The 16,509-nt window shown below is 39.6% G+C and overlaps 1 protein-coding gene across 5 annotated transcripts in view; it reads left to right on the top strand.

The window, feature by feature from the left end:
- Positions 1 to 16,509, top strand: part of Grm8 (glutamate metabotropic receptor 8) — a 925,705-nt gene that overhangs the window by 389,163 nt on the left and 520,033 nt on the right. For all 5 annotated transcript variants that reach the window (XM_017592855.3, XM_017592857.3, XM_017592856.3 and 2 more), the window contains 3 exon segments: positions 8,118 to 8,253; positions 9,068 to 9,222; positions 10,148 to 10,285. In XM_017592855.3, coding sequence (XP_017448344.1) covers positions 8,118 to 8,253; positions 9,068 to 9,222; positions 10,148 to 10,285 — 429 coding nt within the window.

Below are 16,509 nucleotides of genomic sequence, written 5' to 3'. Positions count from 1 at the left end.
AAGTGTTTCTGTTGTGGTTGAAGTCCAGTTTTAGTCCGTGGTGGTCTGATAAAATTACAAAGCATTGTTTCAATTGTATTGCATCTGTTGAGGCTTGATTTGTGACTGACTATATGGTCAATTTTGCAGAGGGATCCACTAGGTACTGAGAAGATATATTCTTTTGTGTTTCAGTGAAATAGTATATAGATGTCTTGTGTCCATTTTATTCATAATGTCAGTTAATTTAATTATTTCTGTTTAGTGTTTATCTTTTTTATCTGTATATATATTTATATTTATATAAAAAGACCAATAATAGCAGTGTGTTATGCATCAACAGCAGCAACAGCTTTTCCAGGTTCTGCAGTCATCTGAACAAAACTGTAGAGACATCCAGCACATTCCATTAAAAAAAAAAGTAAAAAAAACAAAACCCGAGAAAACAGCACAGTTCTGTTACTCTTGTGGTACCTGGCACCATTTTTTTTAATTAGCTTCTCAATCATCATCTGGAAAGAAAACATTCTGAGCAACATCATTAAAAACAGCTCTGATAAAGCACGGTCACTACTACGTATCATAAAGCAGGTACAAGCTATTTTACATCCACAGAGGTATGATACAGTACTGTCCTACATCTATAATACTAGAGGATACAATTTAAAAGGCATTATTTGAGACTTGATTCTACTTTTCCAGCAGAGGGCCCAAAGGATGGTGTGACACAGCTTTGTAAAGAAACATACTCTAGACAGGATTTCCTTTCACTAGTGGCACAGTTCTAAGAATTCATTCTCTCCATGAATGTCAGCTAAAACCATTATTAAAAAAATGAAATATCCCTAGAACAATACCGTATAACCACCGGATTCACATGAAGATGACCTAGTGGAGACAAGCTGGACCTCACCTTAACAACAAGCTATCAAATCTGTTATGTTTAAACAGTGAGACCTCCAAGGAAGGAGATGCCAAGTAGTGCTTCAAAGCTTCGGACCACAATCAAACACAGCATCCTTTTCAACAGAAGCAGAAGCTCATCTGAATATGCTCAAGGATGCTGACATCAACATTTAATCATCTCCTCACTCATCCAGGAAGAAGGGGAGATCAGTTACTACTGTACTTTATTGTGTTCAACCAAATCACCATGTTACAAAATAGCAAGCTGCCATAATAAAAAATAAGGCTCCTCTATCCAGCACCAGATAGCATCATTTTGCTTTCAAGCCTAGAAATTGCACACTTGTATATAAACCAACCGAAGATGAGGATTGAGAGTTCATCTTGGTGGATTTTTCCTTTGATGAATATGAAGTGTCCTTCCTTATCTTTTTTGATGACTTTTAATTGAAAATTGATTTTATTTGATATTAGAATGGCTACTCCAGCTTGCTTCTTCTGACCATTTGCTTGGAAAGTTGTTTTCCAGCCTTTCACTCTGAGGTAGTGTCTGTCTTTGTCTCTGAGGTGTGTTTCCTGTAGGCAGCAGAATGCAGGGTCCTCATTGCATATCCAGTTTGTTAATCTATGTCTTTTTATTGGGGAGTTGAGGCCAGTGATGTTGAGAGATATTAAGGAATAGTGATTATTGCTTCCTGTTATATTCATATTTGGATGTGAGGTTATGTTTTTGTGCTTTTCTTCTCTTTGTTTTGTTGCCAAGATGATTAGTTTCTTGCTTCTTCTAGGGTATAGCTTGCCTCCTTATGTTGGGCTTTACCCTTTATTATCCTTTGTAGTGCTGGATTTGTAGAAAGATATTGTGTAAATTTGGTTTTGTCATGGAATATCTTGGTTTCTCCATCTATGTTAATTGAGAGTTTTGCAGGATACAGTAACCTGGGCTGGCATTTGTGTTCTCTTAGGGTCTGTATGACATCAGTCCAGGATCTTCTGGCCTTCATAATTTCTGGCGAAAAGTCTGGTGTGATTCTGATAGGTCTGCCTTTATATGTTACTTGACCTTTTTCCCTTACTGCTTTTAATATTCTTTCTTTATTTTGTGCGTTTGGTATTTTGACAATTATGTGACAGGAGGTGTTTCTTTTCTGGTCCAATCTATTTGGAGTTCTGTAGGCTTCTTGTATGCCTATGGGTATCTCTTTTTTTAGGTTAGGGAAGTTTTCTTCTATGATTTTGTTGAAGATATTTACTGGTCCTTTGAGCTGTGAGTCTTCACTCTCTTCTATACCTATTATCCTTAGGTTTGATCTTCTCATTGAGTCCTGGATTTCCTGTATGTTTTGGACCAGTAGCTTTTTCTGCTTTACATTATCTTTGACAGTTGAGTCAATGATTTCTATGGAATCTTCTGCTCCCGAGATTCTCTCTTCCATCTCTTGTATTCTGTTGGTGAAGCTTGTATCTACAGCTCCTTGTCTTTTCTTTTGATTTTCTATGTCCAGGGTTGTTTCCATGTGTTCTTTCTTGATTGCTTCTATTTCCATTTTTAATTCCTTCAACTGTTTGATTGTGTTTTCCTGGAATTCTTTCAGGGATTTTTGCGATTCCTCTCTGTAGGCTTCTACTTGTTCTCTAAGGGAGTTCTTTATGTCTTTCTTGAAGTCCTCCAGCATCATGATCAAATATGATTTTGAAACTAGATCTTGCTTTTCTGGTGTGTTTGGATATTCCGTGTTTGCTTTGGTGGGAGAATTGGGCTCTGATGATGCCATGTAGTCTTGGTTTCTGTTGCTTGGGTTCCTGTGCTTGCCTCCCGCCATCAGATTATCTCTAGTGTTACTTTGTTCTGCTATTTCTGACAGTGGCTAGACTGTCCTATAAGCCTGTGTGTCAGGAGTGCTGTAGACTTGTTTTCTTTCAGCCAGTTATGGGGACAGAGTGTTCTGCTTTCGGGCGTGTAGTTTTTCCTCTCTACAGGTCTTCAGCTGTTCCTGTGGGCCTGTGTCTTGAGTTCACCAGGCAGGTTTCTTGCAGGGGAAAAGTTGGTCCTACCTGTGGTTCCAAGGCTCAAGTTTGCTCGTGGGGTACTGCCTAAGTCCTCTCCGTGGCGGCAGCAACCGGGAAGATCTGTGCCGCTCTTTCCGGGAGCCTCCGTGCACCAGGGTTCCAGATGGCGTTTGGTGTTTTCCTCTGGCGTCTGGATGTGCACAGAGTGCAGTCTCTTCTGGTTTCCCAGGCGTGTCTGCCTCTCTGAAGGTTTAGCTCTCCCTCCCACGGGATTTGGGTGCAGAGAACTGTTTATCCGGTCTGTTTCCTTCAGGTTCCGGCAGTGTCTCAGGCGCAGGGGTCCTGCCGCTCCCGGGCCCTCCCCTACGGGAACCCAGAGGCCTTATACAGTTGCCTCTTGGGCCAGGGATGTGGGCAGGGGTGGGCAGTGTTGGTGGTCTCCTCCGCTCTGCAGCCTCAGGAGTGCCCACCTGATCAGGCGGTGAGGTCTCTCTCCCACGGGGTTTGGGAGCAGAGAGCTGCTGCGGGCCGGGATCCACGGGTGTGGCTAGTGTTTATCTTGATGGCCTGTCAAATTGTGAGAGTGGGGTGTTGAAGTCCCCCACTATTAATATGTGGGGTTCAATGTGTGATTTAAGCTTCAGTAATGTTTCTTTTACAAATGTGGACGCCCTTGTGTTTGGGACAGAGATGTTCAGAATTGAGATATCATCAAAGAAAAAGGGTTTTTTTTGATGAGTCTGAAGTGTCCTTCCCTGTCTCTTTTCATTAATTTTGCTTGAAAGTCTATTTTATTAGATATTAGAATGGCTATTCCAGCTTGCTTCTTCAATCTGTTTTCTTGGAAAACCTTTTTCCATCCCTTTATTCTGAGGTAATGTCTACCTTTCTGTTTGAGGCGTGTTTCTTGTATGCAGCAGAATGGTGTTTTTGCCTCCATTCTGTTAGCCTGTTTCTTCTTATTGGAGAATTGAGTCCATTGATGTTGAGAGATATTAATGACCAATGATGGTTATTTCCTGTTATTTTGCTGTTGGTGGTGTTTGTGTGTGTGTGTGTGTGTGTGTGTGTGTGTGTGTGTGTTCCTTGTTTTTGTTGGTATGAAATTACTTATTTCCTGTGTTTTCTTGGATATAGTTATCCTTCTTGGGTTGGAGTTTTTCCCTAGTATTTTCTATAGGGCTGGATTTGTGGATATTGTTTGAATTTAGATTTGTCTTGAAATACTCTGTTTTCTCCATCTATGGTGATAGTTAGGCACCTGTGGTTTTTTGAGAGGTTGCAGGATATCTGCTCAGGTCCTTGTAGCTTTTAGAGCCTTTGTTGAGAAGTCAGGTATAATTCTGATAGGTCTGCCTTTGTATTTTACCTGATCTTTTCTCTTGCCACTTTTGATATTCTTTCTTTGCTCTGTAGATTTTGTGTTTTGATTAATTTGTGCTGGAAGGATTTTCTTTTCTGGTCCAGTCTAATTGGCATTCGTTAAGCTTCTTGTATGTTTACAGGCATAGATTGGGACAGTTTTCTTCTATGATTTTGTTGAGAATATTTTCTATGCCTTGGAGCTGGTATTCTTCACCTTCATCTTCTATTCCTATTATTCTTAGGTTAGGTCTTTTCATGGTGTCCTAGATATCCTCAATGTTTTGTGTCAGGAATTGTTTAGCTTTAACAGTTTCTTTGACTCACATATCAATTTCTTCAATTATATTTTCTATGTCTGAGAGTCTCTCTTTTGTTCTTCCTATTATCTTCCCTGGGTTTTCCTTCTCCAGTTTGTGTTTTCTTTATTGCTTCTATTTTCACTTTCAGGTCTTATTCAGTTTTATTTATTTCCTACATCTGTTTAATTATATTTTTCTGTATGTCTTTAAGGATTTATTTGTTTCTTCTTTAATTACCTCTATTTTTAATTTTATTTTCCTTTATTTTCTTTAAAGAATTTATTTCCTCTGTACAGACCCCTATCATCTTTATAAGATGAAATATAAGGTGATTTTCTTTTCTTTTCTTTTCTTCAGTTGTATTGGATATCCAGAGTTTGATGTGGCGGAGTAACTGTGCTTGGAGGTGTCAAATTCTCTTGGTGCTTGTTGATTGTGTTCTTTTGAGGATCTAAGCCATCTGGTTGGTTTGGGCCCTGGTTGTTCTTTATTGTAGTAGGTATTGGGACGGAGAGGTTAGCCTTGATGTTCCTGGTGTAGCAGGCCTCTGATGGATATTTTGGGATGTATGGTTCCAGACCTGTAGTTCTGTATGTTTCAGGAGCCTCAGGTTCAATAAAGGTGGGTGGAAAGGTGGGAGGAGAGCGGATGTCCCCTTGGAATGGCAGGATGCTCAGGGTAGGTTTGTTTGACCCAGAGGGCTCAGAGAGCAGGGAAGATGGGTGAGGAAGGGAAGCTTACCTATATGGTTCAGGAGTCTGATGGAGATAGAGGAAATGTGGCAGAAGAGTGGAGCCTGATTTCATTCTTTACTCTTTGAGTCTCACTCTATATCAATAAATCTCATTCATTTTCATGCATAAAACACCATGTTCAGGGATGCAATGTTTCCTTTGGGCCATCTAGATTTGGCTTCCCTACCCTTCACTTATTGGTTCTACCAGCCATTTCCTGTCATTTCCCACACTATTCTCTACAAATCTTTCAGCCTTTGGAAGCCAACTAGATTATACCACTTCAGAGTAGTTTTTCCTGACCACTATACCAGCCTTTTACTTCTTTATAGGGCTTGCTTAACCCACACTTACATACTTCTTTCTATTTGTATGAAGCCTGATTTAATTGTATTTCAAAATTTGATGAAGGCAGAGGCCATGTCCATTTTATTGACCATCATGCCCTACACATACCTGGCAAATACTGGAACTTTAATAAACATTTGCTGTGTAATGAGTTGATCACTATATCTTTTACTGGTATACCAGAAGGCTGGCTAAGTATAGGCCACAACCTGGCTTGATTCATTGGTGATAAACAGCTCTACTCTTGAGGAATGTGGTATAAGGTTACTAAGTACATTTATACTTCATGGATGGTTTTTAATATCTTCAAACATATAAGAAAAACAATTATCATTTATTGATTATATTCATTCATTTCTGCTGTACATCTTGCGTCTAATCACACATACTCAACTGGCTGTCTGCTGCTAGGTTCAGTTTTCTTCCTAAAGCAAACCTTACCTCTTTATTATTAGCTTTTAATGAATTCTTGTTTTTTTTTCTGGGTAAAGTCTAAATTATGTAATGCCTTAGATCAGCCAAGCTTTGGTAATAAATTACATTGGGCTCATGACTTATAAACAGAAGTCTAAGATGTGGGTGTGAGAATGATTGGGTTGTTCTGGTGGCTCATTCCTCGGTTCACAGGCAATTGATTTTGTATCACATTCTCAAATGGTCTGGAGTAAAAGCGAATTCTCTGGTCTCTCATGTTGCTTCCTCTTTTTCTTCCCCTCTCTCTGTGACTTTCCTTCCTTCCTTCCTCCCTCCTTTCTTCGCTCCTTTCCTCCTTCCCTCCTTGCTTCCTTCTTTCTTCTCTTCTCTTCTCTTTCTCTTCTTCATTTCTCCTTCACTCCCTCCTTCCTACCTCCCTTTCTTCTTTCTTACCATCTCTTTCCTTTTCAGCTACCTTCTCTTCCTCTTTTCTCTCTCCCTCTTTCTCAACTTTAGAATTTAAGAAATGACTCTAATTCCATGTGTGAGAACTCAACCTTTGTTACTCAGTCCCTTCTCCAAAATCTTGACTCAATACCCTCATAATGGGGATCCAATACATGGATATTTCATATAAAGACTTTCATATCGCCGACAAATGTATCCATGTTCTGTACCTGGCCATTCTTTCCAACTTCAACTTTTACCAATTATACTCTAGGCTGGCATGAAGCTAGGCTCATTCACTCCTTGTACTCTATTATAAATGTTTCACTTTCCCCACATAGTTAGGGGTGTGTTGTGGTGTGTGTGTGTGTGTGTGTGTGTGTGTGTGTGTGTGTGTGCATGTGTGCATGTGTGTGTGTGTGTTGAAATCTGACTTTTTCAATCACTCACTTTCTTTCTTCTTTGCTCCCATATCATGAAGTATTTCTATAATCCCTCAGTTTATTACACCAATGGAAGTTGTAATTCATTACAGTATCTGTCTCCAGATTGTACGGTGTCTCCTAGATTACACAGACTTTTCAGAATCTAATGCATAAGCTATAATGGCAGCCAATAATCCTTGAGTGGCTGCAGTTATTGTCAGTTGTTGGAAGTAAAAATACCTGTGCCCAGTGAAGCAGAGTCACAAATGGTGACTTAATTCTCAGCTGACTCAAAAAAAGTCCATTTAATCTACAATGCAATAGAAAAACCTGTAACTAATTCTATTTTCTCTCCCAGTGTTAGAATGTGCTTGTCTCTGCTTCATTGCAATTAGAAAAAAGCTCTTTCTGCTACCCCTATCCAATCTTGGAGGCAGAATCCTCTCTACACTTTTCTTTGGATCCTCCTAGTTTTAAGAAAGCATGGAATAAGAGTTCTGGGTACCTTATCCTTCTGCTCTTTCTTTCCTTTCATCCCTTTCTTCCTTTTGGCTTAAACAGCTATTTTTATGTGTATGGTGGAAGTCTAAGTCAATGGGGGGGCTTGAATAGTTGAGTTTTGCCAGAGATATTTGAAGATTATTTCACAACACGCTGCTGAAGAGTGAAGCAATGTTATTAGCAACAAAACAAAATTAAATGAAATATACTAGCAAAGAAAAGCAGAAAAGGGATCTTTCTATTCAAGAGTAGCCTCTCACACAATATAGTCAGAGGTTTTATTAATTTTATCACTCTTGTTTAGTCTTATAAACAAATATAAAAGGTCCCTTTCTCCTTCCATCTCTAGAATTCCTTCATAGGCTACATTTCTTCTCTAAACCATCACTGTCGACACACACACACACACACACACACACACACAGAGAGAGAGAGAGAGAGAGAGAGAGAGAGAGAGAGAGAGAGAGAGAGTTTAAATTAGTGGAAGAAAACTGAACTCATATTGGTGTTTTTCACTTAGTGATATATTATAATAAAAACAGACACAATTACTTTCAATAGGCCAGAATGACAAATGTTTGGAGAAACGGTATTTTGTAGGAAATCATTTACTTTTATAACGTAATTAACCTCATCAAGGTTTAATTAAATAAATACTTTTTTCTGAAACATTTTTCCCCCTCAAACAGGTGGTGTTTGCATTGCTCAATCACAGAAAATCCCACGTGAACCAAGACCTGGAGAATTTGAAAAAATTATCAAACGCCTGCTGGAGACACCTAACGCTCGCGCAGTGATTATGTTTGCCAACGAGGATGACATCAGGTGCTGATTACTTTCCTGCGGGATACAGGATCAGATTTGTGCCCCACATCCTTTCCAAACATAGTTTACGAATGGTGTAAAAAGTTGGTGAGATTTCACAGGAACCACTAGGCCCCTCTGCACCCACAGACTACCTTCTGCTTCAGACCCAATGGCCTCCTCATTTCTATGTCGGCAACGCCTACAGAGTAAAACCTGGGACTGAGCAAAATGAGATGCCTCAGAATGAGAGGGGGAGTGATGAGAACAGGTTAAAGATTAGCCCAATTAACACATGCTGGAGTCTCTGCTGCATTTCCTTTAGGAGATGCTAAGACTCAAGCAATTAGCATGATTGACTAATTGTTTAACTATGACCCACCAAGCGTATTTACCTTTATAGAACTGATTGTCCTGGTTCACTTTTTGTTGCTATCACTAAATACCATGAGCTCAGGAATTTTAAAAGAAATAAGGAAAGAAGCTTGCTTGGGTATGGACTGGGTCATTTCTAAAGAACTTGTTTGGTCCCAGCTGCCTCTTGGCAGCTGATGAGGGCTTGTCTTCTGTGTGAAGGCATGGAAGGCATCATATGGCATGTCAGAGAAACATCTCAGGCTGGGCTCTGCTCACAAGGTTATTCTATCATCCTGGGACCCACACTCCTGACTTATTCAAATCTAATTATCCCCCAAGAAATCCTACCATATGACTCACAGAGTTAAGTTTCCATGACACATGAAATTTGGACAACACGCTCAGGTGGCAGCACTGGTGTTATGTAGTTCTTCCCCCTCCCCAAATGTCATATTTTTATTTCCTTTTATTCCTATAGGAGGATATTGGAAGCAGCAAAAAAATTAAACCAGAGTGGGCATTTTCTATGGATTGGCTCTGATAGTTGGGGATCCAAAATTGCGCCCGTCTACCAGCAGGAGGAGATCGCAGAAGGAGCGGTGACAATTTTGCCTAAAAGAGCATCAATTGATGGTAAGAATGCAATAAAGGCAATTCATTTCATCCCAGTCAAATCAAAATTCAGATGCAGGCTGGGGATATAGCTCAGTCATGAAACTCTTGGTTAGGGTGTTTATGGTTCTGGGTTTGATCTATAACACCGGAGGAAAAAAAAGGAATGAAACATTTAAAGTTATAATTCAAATCTCAATTATACTCATCATTGATTCTGAATGGAATATCCACCCCTGTTAGCACAGTAGTCATTTCCACTATGCAAACATTATATGTTAAAAAGTGTATACTTTAAAGGATCTTTTTTTCTTGTTTAAGAGCACTATTATACAATTAGACATTTCTGTGATGCTAGTTACTATAGTTCACTTTTGTGCACTCTTGTGGATGTTTGGTGATGGTTATAGCATTGTCAGAGGGAACTTATGTGATTAATTAACATGGAATACATTTTGCAAACTGACCCTATGTTGAAATAAATGAAACAAGGAAAATTTGGAGTACAGTTGTAGACGGAATGGTCTGTTTCCCAAATATCTTCCCAATACTCTTGACAATGACTTAAATTCTTATCTTTAACAGTGTCCTCTGAGGTAAGGCATTCTTTTCAGATGATTTTGCTTAAAGAAGTGGCTAGACTACTTAGCCATGTCTCTAGAAGATTGTGTCAGTATTAACTGCCTTATTGAATTAACTGAAAAGAGAACATACGGGAGACAGAGACATTGTTGTGAGTTTAGGTTCAGTGAAGTCTGGTGTGTAAACTCACATTAGGAGAGAGAGAAAATAGTTATTCGTTTTATATATATATACATATATACAAATATATGTATATATTACACATTATATGCTATAAATATTGTACAATAAAACACTTCAAAGTTCAGGTGGTATTTTTTTATTTTGAATTAATACTGAAATCATACCTTTTCCTCTAACACAGGGTTTGATCGATACTTTAGGAGCCGAACTCTTGCTAATAATCGAAGAAATGTGTGGTTTGCAGAATTTTGGGAGGAGAATTTTGGATGCAAATTAGGATCACATGGGAAGAGGAACAGTCACATAAAGAAATGCACAGGTAGACACTCATATGTCTCTCTTGTTAAACTTGTTTTAGCTTTACCTAAGAAATAAAATGTTTCTCTGTGCCATTAAATGTGGGACATTGGGGATCCTATGTCTTCTTGTGTCTCCTGTTTCTTTCACAAGAATGAGCTTGAGCTCATCACTCAATAAACTGAAGCTTGTACATTGGTTTTTACACTCTACCAACAATCATTCATCCAAAATATACCATGTGGACAGCACCAGGGTATTTCAGTTGTATTTGAATCAACTATTTAAGAGTCTTCTGGGAAAGTACCTTAATGTGCTTTATAGGATGTAGGCAAATGGGCAAGATATCATAGTAAATTGATCATAAGTTGCTGTAAGACGCGTATTTTTCAACTATTACAATGTGTTCCTTCATCATATATTAAACTCCATCTAGTGTAACAGTTATTGCTCCATCAGCAATGATTTCTGATGCTTTTAGTTTCTGTAGCTTATATTTTAAAGAATCATCATTGAATGTCCCTCTTTGAAGGAAAGGATAAAACTATGCTTATTTGCAGATAACGTGATTGTGTACATAGAAACAGATATGGAACCTTAGCGGTTACTACTAAGCAGTGAATTTAATAAGCTCACAATACATGGTCAATGTAAACATTTATCTGTAATATAATTAGAAACTAACACAACGGATATGATGTTTAAAGAATATTATTAATATCATGATTAAAAACCTTCTCAGATATCATTAGGGAGAACCACACTGAAAACTACAATATTTGGACATGACTTTCCCTCTTCACTTAGTTTTTGAGATACCCTAATTTCTGTCCACCTCACATCTAGTGGGAATATACTAAATGCTCGCACAGACATATGAAAGAAAAATATGAAGATGCAAAAATTATTACAAAACAATCTTACTTTAGGCCTACCCCGCCAAGATTGGGGAAGTGATACAAGAATCATGTTTGTGAATTTGCACACACATTTGAGGTGACAGGAACTCATTAAGTAAACATGAAAGTAAACCGATACTGATCCTGAGACAATTTTAGGAGAAATGAAAGAAAAAAGAAGTCAGGATGGATTTGGACAGGGGTAGCAGTTTGCACAAAGGTGAGTCCCACGAGGTGACCTTGCTGTCAGGTGAAGATGTCAATCAGATAAAGACAGGAAAATGGCAGGGTCTAAAGTGAGAATGAACTTTTTTTTTTTTTTTTTTTTTTGGTTTGGAAAAGGAAAAAAAACCCTTGGCAACTAGAGTGTAAGAGTTTTACGATTAAAGAGAGTTTGATAGCACTGGCCATAGAAAGGAAAATTAAGAATGCTCTTCAGCTTCTCTTTAGAGTTCCCAGAATGGAGGGGCTTGGGCTTCATCCCATTCATGGGCCAAGGGACTTGGACTATTCCCTCAGAAGAATTCATCAGATAGAGACTTCAAGAAGATTCTTATAGCAGAAATATAAGCAGGTCAAGAGTTCAGGAGAGTAAAGCAGGAAGGTCCGTGAACTCATCTGTATTCCTGGGGATAGGTAGTCACCACCAAGGCCTCCAGTATCCACACACAGATGGATACTCTAGGAGGTATCTTAGTACAGGGTAAATGATTAGCACTGACACAGAGAAGGTAAACGATGGAGGACCTGCATGGTGAATCTCTGACAGAGTAGTCTGGGGAAATGGTGATGGAATTAGCTGACAGAGAAGACATCAGAAAAGAAAAAAATTACTTTGGTACTATCTTGGATTTAGTTCTGATACAGCCCATGTAATTCCCCAGTGGGTGGCAAAACAAGGTCTAGGACCCTATAAAATGTTCACTAGAAATTCAAATATAGTGAAATTAGACACAGGGACAGAAATGCATTTATAGGAAAAGGATGAATAATGATGGGAAACTCAAGGGTGGTGTCTGAGTGTTAGTTTCTGTTGCTGTGATAATTCACCAGAACCAAAACCAACTTAGGGAGGAAAGGGTTTGTTTCTACTTAAACTTCCATATCACAGTTCACATATGGCCCACCTGAAGGAAGCCAGGGAAGTGAACTCCAGCAGAAACATGGACACAGAAAGAGAAAGAAAGACCCTGCAGGGATGCTGCCTATTGGCCTCTCACTATTTCTTGCTCAGTTTGCTCTCATGAACAAGCAAGGACTCTGGGGTGCCCTGGGGTAGCACCACCTACAGTAGGCTAAGTCCTCTAACACCAATCATTAATCAAGATATTACTCAACAGACTTGCCTACAGGTCCATCTGAGGAAAACATTTTCTTAATTGGGATTTCCTGTCCCCTAATCCTGGATTGTGTCAAGTTGATAAACAACAACAACGACGACCTTAATCAGCACAGGGGGAGTCAATAGAGGGAAAGACGCCTTGCATAGAGTTGTAGTTTTGCAGAGAGATGTGGAACAGGGATAAAATGTCCAAGAGAGACAGAGAAACCGTATGGCTAAACATAGAATAGAGTAGAGGAAGAGGAAGGAAAAAATGCTCTTAAGTGGACTTTGACAAATAAATAAATGAAATACCTGAGAAAATTTTAAAGATGAAGGTTTGAAAAGGCTTGGGCACATCAGCATGTTTCCATATAAATTAGAAGAGAAACTTCTAGAGAAACTTCAGGGCAGGCAGTAAGAGGCTGGTAATATTCCTAAATAACAGAATTTATTTAGGGGGGAGGATATTATAAGGGAATATATGTAACAGGAGGTGGCGACTTAATGATTAATATTTGCTAATTTCTAAGTTAGGCATTAATAAAGTTCAGACAACTACATTGCAGCAAGTACAGTGCATATTAGGTCACCAGAAGAATTTGGGAGCACACATTCAGATGAAGGCAATGATGGATCCTCAGGCGAAAGGCGTGGGGTCCAGTGTGACAGGCTGCTGTATGAACAGCAAAGGTCATATGCAGAGGATTCATAAGGAGCAGCAGGAAATAAAAGACTGGTTAGAAAAGGAGAGTGTTTCCATTACTTTCCTCATCTCCATGAAAAACAAAAACACACAAAAACTGTCCAACCAAAGCAGTAAAAGCCAGGGCGAATGTAATTTGATTCACAGTTTCTTCAGAGTTGTCAATCCAATGGAGTCTTTGGCTCTATTGATTCTGGTCCCTTCGTGAGGTAGAATATATGGTAAGGGTCTGTGGGGGAAGGAGGTGGTTTACTTCATGGTACACACAGGAAGCAGTGAGTAAGGAAGGAACTGGAGACAGGTTTTGGCCTTCGTGGACACACTTCTACTGATTTAATTCCCACAGCTAGGCCCTACCTCCCAAAGTTTTCAGGGCTGTCCAAATTAGCTGTGTTAACTGGGACCAAGTGTTCAAAAGTATGAATCTGTTAGGACAATCCAGATTCAAATGATAAGAGAGAATTTCTCACTGACTGATTCTCATCCCACACTTACCACTGCAATTGAAATATTATTATTTGGTCCTGCACAAACTCAAGTCCTTTTGGTTAGACTGAGACTGTGAAACTATGACAGTTCATGAAGTAGAGAAACTTATTTTTCTTGTGGTGTATGTGTGTAGATGTATTACTAACCTATCACATATTTTATTAATGGGATGTTTGAAGAATCACCAGGTTTTCCTAACTCCCATTTTCCAAGTAAATTAAGACATGAAATTCTACTATTGACATATTTAGATGTCATATACTTAGTATTTCCTTCAGACATAAATACTGAACTCGTTTATTGTTGAAGGCAGCCATGGTGACAAGTCTGTTTCTTATTTCCTTGAATTATTTGGATACTGTTTTAAATGTCATAATTTGTTTAATCAGAACTATTTTTAGTGCAAGGAGGGAAATGGGTGTTTAAGTGCTGGGGGAAAGTGTAGCTTAGGGGACTGGGTCAATATTTTATTCAAATAACATTTGAGGGACACTGAAGTTGTTTGTCTCTGTTTTGCAACAAACAATGAATGGTGTTCTAACTTCATTTAGGAAAGTAACCTGTGAAACTTTACAATTTGCAAGAAAAGTCATCCGTGTCTTAGATTATTGTTGTAAATCCATTTTGGAGAATGAGAGAAAATGATAAAATATGTTAGTGGTCAAATACTTGAGGGAAAAACTTACTGTGTTTGCATGAGTGAATATTTCCAGGGTCCTAAGATTAATTTTTTAGATTGGCTTTTAAAAGGCTCAACTTCTGGGCCACAGAAATAGTTCAGTAGGAAGAGGCACCTACACCAAGCATGGTGACTTGTGCTGGATCCCTGAGAGCCACAAGGTGGAAAGAGAAGACTGTTCAAGTTGTTCTGACTGCTACATGTGCAACACCCCCCCCCATAAATTTACTAGTTACAAGGAGAAAAGGGAACTCTAAGAATTCACAAGGATTTCCTCTCCCATCTAGATCATCACTTGTGGATTTTATTTATTGAGTAAAATTTTATATTAGACTATAGTAATTGGTGACTATAGCAATTTGCTTCCGTTGAGGGTGACACTGGCAATATATTTACATGGATAAGAATGCGCTTCCCAGCAGGGTTTGCGTCTGTCTTATTAATTTTCGGGAGACAGAATGTCTTCCAGCAGTGAGGAGCATCCTCTTTCTAACATTAACGTGGTTCACACACTTCTAGGAGATGATTCCCCCCCCCCCAAAGTGTCTCAGGAAAGCTTTCAGAGAGAGGCGTTAATGCTTCTAACTTTTGCTATGCTGGCCAAACTCCAAGTGAGGCAATTCCCATCATCCACTTAGCTATTATGTAGTTATTATTGCTTCTGAGAGCTGCGGAGTTCTGAAAGCTACCACTACTTAATCCTACTTAAAATTCCCTTTGTCTTTGTCAAGAAGGGAAAAAGGATGCTCCTGCCCATGCAGGAGTGGAAATGGCTGTTATTTTGTACACACTTGGGTGACCTTTCCTCCCTCCCCCTCTCATTCTGCTCTCACTATCAGTGCCTTGCTGTCTCCCGGTCCTAGACATCCAGACTCCCCTCAAAAGTGTGTCTTCCTTGTCCCCAGTCCCACGCATTTCCATGCATGCTTCTCACCCTGGCTCCTGCCTCAACATCCTTCCTATTGTCTTTGCATTACATCCTTCTGCTCTCTCTGTCATTCCTCTCATAAGTCTCTTGCATGGCTTTACTTTGTTCAGCAAGATTGCTACAGGCAGAAAAGAGGTTTGCTTCAGAGACAGCCTCTGCCACTCTTCCCCTCTCCCCATCTCCCCATCTCCCTATCTCCCCATCTCCTTCTCTCCCCCTCTCCCCATCTCTCCCTGTCTCTCCTTCTCTCTGTGTCTCTGTCTCTCACTCTGTCTCCCCCCTTCTTTCTCTTACTAACGTTTTCTCTTGTGAAGACCCAGAGCGACTGTCACAGGAACCTGTGCGTACGATTGAGCTCTCAGCTCACAGGTGGGCTGTTTTTCCGTGCACACTCTGTAATTACTTCTGCACCAGGAATTATAAATACTCTTCCTGTTGTCAAAACACTATCCCAAGAAGGCCTGTCAACTCTATTTATGCCCATAGGACCTTCCAAGGAATGATCGAGTCATTCACCCATCATGCATCCACCTGCTGTTTCATCATCCGCCAGTTGATTCGTTTGAATAAGCCATAGTGTGCCAGGCACTGTGCTATATCTGTATAGGCAAACAGTGCCCCTTCCCTACCCCAGACACTCACAGATGAATATCATCTCCTTAAATTTAATAGTCTTGCTGTCTTGTAATGCTCAGCCAGTACACTGGGGTACCCAGCTTAGCCGACATACAGCCAACACTCAGGTTACAAATAGTGGTGAGCATATGCTACATGAATGGCCTATTGATTCTTATTTATGATGATAGAAAAAGTGATAATGGAAAAAGCAATGCACAAATATGTTTCTTCCTTACAAACAAGCAATTTTGTCAGTGAACCAAATAGCAGGCACAATAATTAGCTTCTGGAAAGGCCTGTCAGTTTGTTTTCTAGTGCCAGAGCAACCAGGTAAGTTTTCTTGGGATAGGTAGCTCTCAGCAGTCATTATTTGCTATGGAAGGCTCTGAAATGATGGTGTTCTCCTCCATTTGCTCAGGGAACATGAGCCTCTATAAATGAATTGGGTAGTTAGCAGGGGGATCGAATTTCAGCAATTTGATTTGGTGATTCAGAATGAAAAGATAGGAAAATAATAATCTTCTCTGTGTGCTCTGGTAGTCTTATCTGTCCCCTTGCCCAGCGTAAGATTCTAGTGGAGAGCCATCTGAGGTGGCTATTGGCCCG

Source organism: Rattus norvegicus, chromosome 4, assembly GCF_036323735.1.
Source record: "Rattus norvegicus strain BN/NHsdMcwi chromosome 4, GRCr8, whole genome shotgun sequence".
Lineage (NCBI taxonomy): Eukaryota > Metazoa > Chordata > Mammalia > Rodentia > Muridae > Rattus > Rattus norvegicus.
This window is presented reverse-complemented; position numbering and strand designations above follow the sequence as displayed.